General features: G+C 24.4%; 1 protein-coding gene across 1 annotated transcript; it reads right to left on the reverse strand.

Annotated features, from left to right (window-relative positions):
- Window positions 1-495: 495 nt before the first annotated feature.
- Window positions 496-4,389, reverse strand: LOC124935246 (cucumisin-like). Its single transcript, XM_047475693.1, has 9 exons — window positions 4,313-4,389; window positions 4,112-4,203; window positions 3,773-4,019; window positions 3,083-3,590; window positions 2,892-2,986; window positions 1,832-2,062; window positions 1,626-1,737; window positions 1,103-1,316; window positions 496-1,019 (listed from the first exon to the last, which is right to left on the reverse strand). The coding sequence occupies exons 1-9, from the start codon at window positions 4,387-4,389 to the stop codon at window positions 496-498; spliced, it is 2,100 nt and encodes a 699-aa protein (XP_047331649.1).
- Window positions 4,390-11,868: the final 7,479 nt, after the last annotated feature.

The following is an 11,868-nucleotide window of genomic DNA, read 5'->3' on the forward strand; positions in this document are numbered from 1 at the left end:
CATTGATTACATAAATATTCATATGCATAAGTCAATTTGGTGGATGATTGGATAGGAAAACATTGCACCTCTTTTAGTTATTTTTAAGTTTTTCTCATTGTTTCTTTACCTGATCCTCTTTGGATTTGATTGTGTAATGACTCTAAGCTAATTATAGTTCTCTTTATTATCAAAAAGAAAATATCAGTATTATAGTGTTTAAAATGAGTGTTAAAAGTTAAAATGGGTAAGAATACCAAGTAGTAGAGGAAAGAATGACATCTTAAATTATATTTTAAAACATTTGTAAAGACAATACTCTAAATAATATAATGCTATTACACAAACATAAAACATAGTTTTGAGACATAGTCTCCATAAACAAAATATTATTTAAGGACACAACAATATCATAAAATCACATGGTTTCAATATGCTGTTTAATCTTTGCCTTATTTTTATATCATAAAATCAATGTTTTCCCATTATTTATTTTCCATATGTTACTTTAGTTGTTTATAATGTATAAATAACAATGGGGCTTCTCACTTTGTGTGTGGCGTCTACCCATGACAAAGAAGCACTAACCATTGTCGATCGAGGAATTATTCCTTCAACGGTCACCGTGAATGATTGAGTTTGTCCGACACCAGTGAAAGAGAGCGTATCGGGAAAAACATGTATTTTCAAATGATCTGAAGAATCAATTTTGACATTGTAAGTAGACGGTGTCAAGCCCACATTCGTAACTTTCCTAAGAAATGTGACCTTGAAATTTTTTAAAGGAAGGGTAAGGAAGCAAAATGAAGGCATATTAAGATTCCAGACATATTGTTTCACAAAGTTGGTGCATGTTCTTTTGTCACCCGTAAGATATTCCATTTGTTGATTGGTATATCCTAGACTGCACAAGAACATTATATAATCCTCTTTATTTGCATCATATACAAGTCCAGGATCGATAGCCGCTTTAGGATTTATGAGTCCCGCTCCATAACCAAATTCTTGGTCTAGAGTTGTCATTGCACTCATGTTGAATGCTGCCAAGACAATTTTGTAGAGAAAAATATAATTAAGATCTAAGAAATTGATAGAATAAGTGAGTTATATGTTAAATATATACCAGTAGTCATAAGAGCAGATTTTATAGCTGATGGAGACCATGATGGATTAAAAGATTTGACATATGCAGCCGCGGCACTAACATGTGGGCAGGCCATTGATGTGCCCGATTGGATTGAATAAGGAACTCTTCTTCTATCAATTTTTAGTTTCTTAGGTGAATTCGCAAGTGTCCACGCTGCCAATATATTATCACCAGGTGCAGACAAATCCGGCTACAATAAGAGAAATAAAATTTTGTATAATTTATTTTATCTTGCATACACTATTAATGTCAAACTTCTAATCTTCATTTTTGTTTAAGAAACCCGCAAGCAAGGAAATCTCTATCTTAAGTAAATCACAACCAAGGAAACTCAAAATAATAGACCACTAACATTAATCTTTTTTTGGTTAATTTATTATATAGATAAAATTCCTGTTGTAATTGAGGTTGGTCAAAATTATTTTCACAAAAATGAGACACCATCTTTTAATCTATAGTAAAAGAAAAGGGTATAATCAATGAGGATAACTTATACAACCTTGAGGATGTCAGATGTTAAAGTATTTGGTCCCCTAGACGAGTCAGGTGAAATATATGGTGCAAACTCATCAACAATTTCATAGCTCTTCATTATGCTTGCAGTTGCATCTCTATTTCACACCAAAAAAAAAATAAAAAAAAAATCAAAGAGTAAATTAAAATCCCAAAATAATTAGAATTCTTCAATAGTGCTATATATTATACCTTGTTCTATTAATATAGTTCAAGATTTGTCTTCCATCCTCATCGCCAACCAAAGTTGTAGGAAGGGAATAAATATTAGCAGTTATTGAAGATATATTTTCAAGGATCACTACCATACCAACTGCTCCAGCCAAAAGAGCTTCTTCTTCTTCTTCTCCTGTATTTAATTCGTCATAAACTATAATGTTACCTTTTACCAACCGGGGATTAAGTGGTTTAGGAAAGCAGGACCTGCAAGTTTATGAGAGCAATAAGAATATGAAACCCTTGGAGCAAGGAAAAATGACTTTGGTTTAATAACGTTGGAAGCTTAATTAAGGTATAAATGAACAAAAATAAATTTACTTTATATAATGTTACAATATGCGCATAAACTTTAAAAGAATCAAAATGAAAATTATATTTTAACCTTTAAACTATCCCGATGAGTTACAAATATCTATATTATTTTCATATTATATATTAATTTTTAGTTTTAAGGTTGATAAGAGGGATTAATGGAATAAAATATTTGATTTACTAAAAGAGAATTCTTAATTAAGCTTCTTACTATAAAAAAAAAAATAAGTTTGTTAAGCTATTAGTCCATCAAAACATTCAAAAAAAAAAGTCAAATTGAGCGTTTTTTTACAACATTTTTTTTTTTAAAATAACAATTTTTTTAAAAAATTAAATGAAAATCATTTATATTAGATATAATAAAGTTGATCGAAAAGAGAATTAACTTTATCAGTTAATTACTTCTTTTTTTTACAGTTCTTCATGACTTTAGCACATTTCATCTAATTTAATCATATTATCTATATCAAATTAAAACAAAACTAATTTAATTTATTATTTAAAATATTTTTTAAAAGTGAATGTAATGGTTACAAAATATAATTAGTTTCTAAATAACAATATTATTCTAAAAAAAACACTCACGGAACTAAATATTAAATATAAACAACATATAAACAAGCTATCAAATATATGCTAATCAATTATAAATCATTGTATTAGGATGTTTTATAATAACTTTTTTTTTAAAAGAGATTAAAGAGAGAATATTTTGCAGTACCTAACACCAGGAATACAGAAGCCTTTCTTTTTCACATTAGCACCATACACTATAGGAGGGAAACCATTAGGATCAAAAGTGTTCACTGAAATTCCCTACATTAGAAAAATGAATAAACAATTAAATGACTAAAAAAACATTAATATATCCAGACTTTGCTAAAACAAAAGAAATGATAGTGAAAAACTCACCTCTAATGTTGTACCATCACCCAACTTCAGATTGGTAATAAATTTACGATTAGTCTTGCTTGATGCAACTGTAAGTGCCCATGGAGAATTATTATCTATAGTTCCCATTCCCGGGCCATCGTTTCCGCCAGCCAATGTAGTTAAAATTCCTTTACTCATTGCGTGAAAAGATCCAATATGTGTTGCATCATTAAAATAGTCGCCAGCAGTGCCTCCGAGAGAAGATGATATGATGTCAACCCCGTCGTTTATGGCATCATCAAATGCTGTCATGATGTCGCTAGATACGCAACCGATTGACCAACATACTTTATATACCGCGATTCGCGAAGATGGGACTCCTCCTCGAGCTGTTCCTTGAGCAAGACCATAGAAGCTTGTACTAACAAGGCCACCAGCTATAATTGATGCTACATGAGTTCCATGACCATCGGTGTCTCTAGGAGACTCAATTTCATCTTTTTTAAAGTGTCTATCGCTCTTGTAATACCTTGCTCCGATTATTTTGCTACATGTAGAGGGTAATATCTAACCATTATATATATTTTTGTTAAACTTTATTTAATCCTTAAAAATATGATAGTCTTAGAGTGACCATTTTTTAATATTTGAACATATTATAAAAAATTATATAAAGGTTAATTTTTTTTAATTTAATTCAAATAATTCATATAAAACAATATATCTTACTTATTGCAAGTGAAATTCGTTAGTCCTTCACAAGAACCCTTCCATTTACTTGGGGGTGGTCCAAATCCTTCATCTATAAAGCTATTCGATTCTGGCCATATTCCAGTATCGAGTACTCCAATAATAATATCGCTTTCTACCGTTTTTTCTCTTTTAACCGTCTGAGGAAATCCAATAAAATCCCATGATCTTGTTGTAAGTATACGGTGGATTTTATTAGGAAACACGGATATTACTTCTTTCATTACTGAAAATTCATTAAATTGATGAATGTAAATGACAACTTTATAATTTTATTATAATGTTTATATACAATTAAGAAATAATCAAGGAGCTTACATGATATTTGTTGAACTTCGTCATTCGTTAATAGAGCGACAAATGCATTGAAACTATTTTTGTAACTGTAAATAATTTTTGGCGAAAATTTGCTTCTCAAGACAAAAAAAAAATTAACATTATCAAACATAAATTTGATCTAATTTATATTAAGGATGGATAGAGATAAACTAATTATTTTAAGAAAGTTTATATTATTACCTGTCGAAAGCCTTTTTTAGAAAATTCAAATGCAAAAGAGATGGAGAGATACCCGATGTTACTTCCAAGTGTCCCATATACACTATATATTCCTGTATAAACATAATACATGTCAAAATATAATAAATATATTTATATATATATATAATTAGTAAGTTGTTATTAAAGAAAAAATCAATATATATAACTGGTGCTATAAATGAATAATTCAATTCCTTGTGGCATAGCGTAATAATAAACTTTGAACACTAAATATAACAATTATATTAGGACCTACAATCTCAAATTGTAATTTATTTTAACCGTGAATGGATATGAGATGATATTTGTGTTCACACATCTATTTTAATCTGATTTCATCAGAATATTAATAAATACAATTTAATATAATAACAATAAAATATATTTATTGTTATAAGAGTTTTATGTTTATATTTTTATAATAATATTAATTTTAATATGCTTAAATATATATTATATAAAAATTATTTTATATATTTTTTTGCTAAAAAAAGTATTTATTTAAAGAATGTGATATAAATGATACCCAGTCCCACATAGGTCATATTATCATCTCTAATTAACACATGAACATATAATGTGAATATGTATAAAAATTATATATTGTTTTCTTTATTTCATTTTATTTGATATTTGAAAAATGAATCAATTTTCAAACTAATTTTATTCATTACAATTCAAACACAGTTTTCAATTTTACTTCTAATTTATTTATTTATATTTAAATTTATTATTAAATAAATATATATATATATATATTATTGTTGAAATATTTAAATTATTATTTTATAAATTTGAATTTATATTTTAATATATATATTTAAATTTATTATTAAATATATATATATATATATATTATTCTTGTTAAAATATTAAATTATTATTTTTATATTTGAATTTATATTTTAATATATATATATATATATATATTTATATATAAATTATTATTTTATATAATAAAAAATTAAGTTTCATCTAATATTATATAAATGAGAATCGTTTATATATAATAACAAAAACACGATCATTCAAAGTATCACTAAACAAAGTTGAAACATAACGAGATTAAACATTTAAGAAATATTTATTTATGATTTCTTTTAACTAAACTGGGATTAGATTGTTAATAATATATTATAAATAAAATTAGGTAAAAGAAATATTTATTTAGGATTTCATAATGTTTACGTTTATATTCATACCTGTTATCTAATTCTACCAAAATATTTATATGAGTATGGCAAACTCTTCTTTATAATTGATGATTTATCTTATTATATTGTTTATTAGGTGGAGATCAAGCTTGAGAAATAGGGAGTATCAATACAAAAAAACTTCAGGTTAATTTTAATGTGCCCATATTCATCACTATAAATTGGGTTCAAGATTTTTCTATATTGTCATTATTGTGACCATTTCTCATTAATGGATTCCTAACATATCTTATAATAAAAAAAGCATTATATATTGTTCTTATAATTACTTCAAACATTTCAAAGATGCAATGTTGTTTCAAACCCCTATATTTAAAAGCTCTAAATATATTTTTAATTTTATTTAGAACACTTTAAATGTTCTTATAATTTTATTTTTAATTAAATAAAATATAATTAGATTAAAAAAATATGAAAATGGAGTAAATTCAGTATGTGCCTTTGGTTCCAGCCCATAAGTGGATGTAAGAAGAATAATCACAAAGGATCCAACAAAACTTGGAATACTTAAATTTTTTCTTGTATCCATCTTGGGAAATGTTTTTGTGTTAATTTAGCTAGCAAGAGTGGTACTTATAAACTCTTATTAAATATTATAATTGTTTTACAATCAAGAAAAACTTTAGCATTTTAAAAAGATTTCATTTAGCATCTTCAAAAGATTTCATAAATATAGATATGAACTTTAGATTGAAAAAATAAACATTATTTAAATAGTATATATCATAGTTTTCAAACCCGGCTCGATCATCAACCCGGTGAAGGGACTAGGTTACTAATTCAATCGGTGAGTCAATTGATTCAATTTTGGATTTCATATAATAATACAAAAATAGCAAAAATCCATCAAATTATTTATACATTAATAGTCAAAGTAAAGATTCAAAATTCAAAATATTATTTAGCAATTACGTGTTTATTGTCTCTATTAGGGACAGCACGATTAAAATAAATAAAAACTCTTAAGTATAGATTAACACAATTAAAATAAATATAAATTATGAATAATGAACTTCAAAATAACATTAAACTATAGAGTATGAACCTAAAAATAATATAAAACTACTGTCATCAACTATATAAAGTATGAACTTCAAAATTAGCCAAATTTGACCAAAAAAAATGGTGACAATAACTTGAAAAAAGTTGAAATAAAAGAGACTTAACTAGTTTATGCGAGGGACGAGGCTTCAAATTAAACTACAACCTCCGATTTTTTGGATAACTATACTTTTATCTGAAATAGAAATTAGGTTTAAGTTATGACTTACAATACCACCTTAAATTGTTTTTTAATTTTGTAAAAGCGGAATCAGTTGATTCAAATAGGAGATAGAGCTTGAGGTGAATAAAAGAGTTTGACATTTTTAGTGTCTAAAATTAGAAATCATAAATCTACTCACATGAAACTAGAAATAAGTAAACCCAAAAGAAACAAAAAAACGGAGAGAGATGAACTTAGAGATTGATAAGTGAAAAAGAAATAAGTGATTTTTTTTTTTAAAAAAATAGGATAAACTGATGGGTTAACCCGGGCTAACGGATTTCAAGTCCAATTGACGATTTAGCTGGATTTAACTGGGTTTATTGCATTTTCGAATTTTTCATCAACCCAGCCCGGTTTGACGTCCGATTCACCAGTTAGACTAGAGGTCGGCCGAGATTTATAACTATGGTCTAAGTAGTTTTACCCATTCTGTAGTTATAGTTGACAACACCGAACCAAACTCATCTTATCAAAGAGATTAAGTTGACCAATGCGAAAATTGTCATTTAATTATTAATTTTTATAATTTATTTATATAAACGCAGTTTTATCAAATAATTGATTCTTCGCACCATAACATACTATCCTTTTTTTAGAGTGAACGGTTGAGTTGTTAATTTACGGGTTAACTCTTCCGCAAAATTTAAAACGGTTAAATTTAATGAATAAAATTAAAAATAACATATATAAATCTTGAACTTGCACCCTAACAATATAAATAGACACTTTAGCCAATTAAGTTATTACAACTTTATATTTTAAAATAATAAAATTTGATTAACGCGTAATATTGCATTTATAATTTTAAATTTTGTATTAATTTTAATAATATATGAACGCAGTTTTCTCAAATCACTTGGTCATCAAACATAAGGTTGAGTCGATATGATATACCTTAATTTTTTATTCATTCCTTATACATTACCAAAAGTTTCGATATAGAAATTTTCATTTATTTATCATACATTGATTTCATTATACATTAATTTAATATATATTTATTAATTTCGGTATTGTATTAATATTATACATTTGATACCTAAAAAACATATTAATTTACACACAAAAAAATCAATTTAATATGGTTAGTACATAGACATTACACAAAACGAAAATTAAAGATATTTATCATAAAATAAAATACTTTTTTAAATTAACAATCTTTAAAACAAACAAATGTTAAGAATTAAATTGAGTTGTAAAAATTGGAGTTAAAAATAATAAACATAAGTATAATATTCAAATTATACTAAAATGGAGGCGAATGTATTCAATCGCATTTGCATCCATCATTCTTTTTTATATTTTTTTTTATATATTGATAAAATAATTCAGGTTAGATAATAATAATAATAATAATAATAATTTTAAGTGGTGTTTTATTTGAGATAAACTTCCAAACATATTAAACTTCGTTAGGTCTATTTTGAAAAGAAAAAAAAATATTTAAAAATAAAATTAGTTTTATATCTTCTAAAATATAATGTATATTGAGTAATATTACAAAATAATTATATTTTGATTTTATTTTTAAAAATTATGTTTTCAAGTAAATTAATATGAAATCTATTTATTAGTAATAAGTATTATATAATATATATTTTTTAATTTATTAATATTATATATGTGTTTCATTATATCACGATATATATAAAATTTAAAATCTCAAACTTATTTATCGTACTAATATTTTTGATTTTTTTATTTTTTTATTTTTTTTATATCAACAAAAATTGATATTTTTCTCAACCCTACACCCCACAACTCACGCCTCATTTTCATAGAGTAAACCAGTTGAATTTAAAATTTGCATGACCCGCCTATAAAACTTGAATCACTGGAATCAATTAAATTTAAAAAATAATATTAAAATTTACATATATAAATATATAAGTTTTGAACTTATCACCCTTATTTTTTGTCTTAAAAATACAAATCAATAATTAAATATGGACAATTTACTCTTAATAATTTTTTCACAATAAAAAAAAATTAACTCTCTTTTGAAAAGATAATTATGTAGATTTTTTTATCTATTTTAATAAAATAAACACGGATGCTTAATTTATAAGATTGACCCGCATATAAAATTTTAATTAATTAAATTAAAAAAAAAATTAAAAATTATATATATAAATTTTAAATATTTATTTTATATTAATTTTGTGTTATGAAATATAAATTAAAATTAAATATGGAAAATTGACCCATTATATTTTTTATATGATTTTTTTAAGTTAAAATCTTTTTTTAATAGGAATATTTTATTAGATTATCCACAGGGTGTCAAATAAAGTATCAAATGAGTGTTAAAATAATATCAAATGGTGCAATAGAGTATCAAAATTAAGTGTTAAAATATGGGTATCAAATTTTGATACGGGACCAAATTTGATGTGACTCAATCATAGCGTGCCAAGTGGCAGCGCTGGTGGTTACTTTTTTGTTTTTGTTTTCTTTTTTAAATACATTTTTGCATAATAATTGATCAAAAAATATATATATATATATATATATCATTATTTTTTTATTTTTCGAGATCTATAAATAAAGACTTAGTTTGTGTCATTTGGACACCAAAAAATTTCTAAAATTTTCCACCATATTATCATCCTTGTTTGTATCACCTTTCTTTTGAAATCTTCAAACTCTTTCATGGATCCTTCACAAAACTACAACTTCTTTCCAAATTACTTCCCAAATCAAGCTCAAAACCCAAATATACAACCTTCGAACCAAAACATGATGAATTACCCATAGTTAAAAAAATGAAATTATGTATAAATGATGTGGAAGTGAGAGAAAGTGAAAAAGTAATTTTGATACCTTGAATAACACTTTGCTGTAGGATATGCTAAATAGTGGGTGTTAAAATAGGTGTTAAGCTGACGTGGCATGGTATTAAATGAAAAAAATTGATACCCTGTTGTGCATAGTCTTAGGATGACTATTTTTATAATTTGATATATTAAGGTGGTATTTGTTACCTAAGATTAGACTGTAGGTATAACATAATTATATTTGTAAATTTGGTTGAATGTTTGGTTAATTATTTTATATAAACAGTATTTACAAGTTATATAAATTATCCTTTAAACTAGGTACAAGTTTGTACCTAGTAGAATCAGTTACAATTATGTATAAAAAATTTATTTCCATAATTATCCTTATATTTTGATAATGTTTTTTCTTATTTCCACAATTACCCTTGTTTTGATTATGTTTGTTTTTTCTTAAAAACCCTATTTTCATATATATTCTTATATTTTGATTATATATATATTTTTTAAAAATTTTATTTAACATGCATGTTATTTTAATTACAGAATTTTTTCCGATAATTATATAAACTTTGTTAAATTTATATAATTAGGTTATCAAGGAAATTAATATATTGTGACAATCTTATTAATTATGTGAGCAGTTTTATTTTCATTCTTTATTTTATCTATGTATATTCTTAAATGAAGTAAAAAAAAGTTACTAATTAATAAAGTAATAATTTAATATAGTGGTAAGAAACTTATTCTTAAATGAGATATAAAGAATTTAAAATTTTATTATGAACAAATATGTAAAAGAATTATAGGTAAAAAACAAAATTTTAATATTTAAATGCACTTTTGTTAACAACATTTTATAACCTAACACAAAATGTGTTTACAAATTAAAAGCAATAATAAATAAAACACATGTATGGAGAAAAATAAAAAAAAAAAGTAAAATTAAATAAATATTAATTTAATAATTGAATTAAATTTATATAAATATAAAGGACAAAAATGTCTTTTACATTTTATACAACATTTTTATACTACAAACCAAACACAAAATTATAAAATATATACAATTTATAACCCTCTTATACTTCCAACCAAATATAAATAACATATATAACTTATATCTCTTAATACTCATTTATAACTTATACCCCTTACAATTAATACCATGTAACAAACACGGCCTAAAAGACATAATTTTATAATATAATATTTTAATATTAAATATTTAGTATCACGCTGATTATATATTAATTTATATAAAATAAAAGTCATTTGAGTATCTATTCCTAAATGCATTTACCTATTAGATTGAAACTAATATTTTGTTTGTAAGCACTAATTTATTTTTGAAGTACACTTATTTATATATATATATAATGATACTTAATTTTTAAAGTGTCCGGATTGCCGGGTCGAGAGCTGTGGTTAATTTGGATATATGTGAGAGTAAATGGATACTTGGGTCGGATTGTGGGTTGACTCGCCCATAAACTTAAAATGATTAAACATAAAATTAAAAATGCTATAGGTATGGTTTAAACTTACAACCTAACAAAAACAAGTACAACCTTTTAACCAACTATGCTAATAACACTTTATATTTTAAATTCAACCCAAAATTTGATAAACGCGTGACATTTTAACATTATAAGTTCAACTTTTTAACTAACTAATCTATATATATAATGATGCTTAATTTTTAAAGTGTCTGTATTGTCGGGTCGAGAGCTGTGGTTAATTTGGATATATGTGAGAGTAAATGGATACTTGGGTCGGATTATGGGTTGACCCGCCCATAAAAATTTTATCGTAATATTTTTTTACGATTTTTTATATTATTACTCATGCAAATGCACGGGATACATACTAGTTGTAAATAAAAAGTTAAATTATATATGCAGAGTAGGGGTGTGAGTAAACAGTTAAAATTGATCTATTTTATTCAATTTATTAATATAAATTCAACTAATTTTATTGAATTCATAATCCAAATCATTTTAATTATTAATATAGTTCGAATATGGCTTAGATTTAATATGGTTTGGACAATTCAAATAATATATATATATATATATATATATATATATATATATATATTTTTAAAGTGTCAACTTGAAATTATATAATAATAATTTATTTTATTTATATTAATTAAAAAATGAAAAAATATATTATATATTTTAATTCAAATTATTTTGAATTAATTAAATTATTCAAATTCAGTTATAATTAAACTAAATCTAAATTTATTTAAATTAGAATTTAATCCAT

The sequence above is a fragment of the Impatiens glandulifera genome, chromosome 4 (genome assembly GCF_907164915.1).
Source record: "Impatiens glandulifera chromosome 4, dImpGla2.1, whole genome shotgun sequence".
NCBI classification, from domain to species: domain Eukaryota; kingdom Viridiplantae; phylum Streptophyta; class Magnoliopsida; order Ericales; family Balsaminaceae; genus Impatiens; species Impatiens glandulifera.

Bases quoted from the DNA above. Each gene is read 5' to 3' on its own strand.
- LOC124935246 (XM_047475693.1), bottom strand. From the start codon at position 4,389: ATGGGACACTTGGAAGTAACATCGGGTATCTCTCCATCTCTTTTGCAT. The intron at 2,063-2,891 runs GTACTGCAAAAT...ATAAACTTGCAG, and splicing joins TTCTGTATTCCTGGTGTTAG to GTCCTGCTTTCCTAAACCAC. The intron at 1,738-1,831 runs GTATAATATATA...GGTGTGAAATAG, and splicing joins AACTATATTAATAGAACAAG to AGATGCAACTGCAAGCATAA.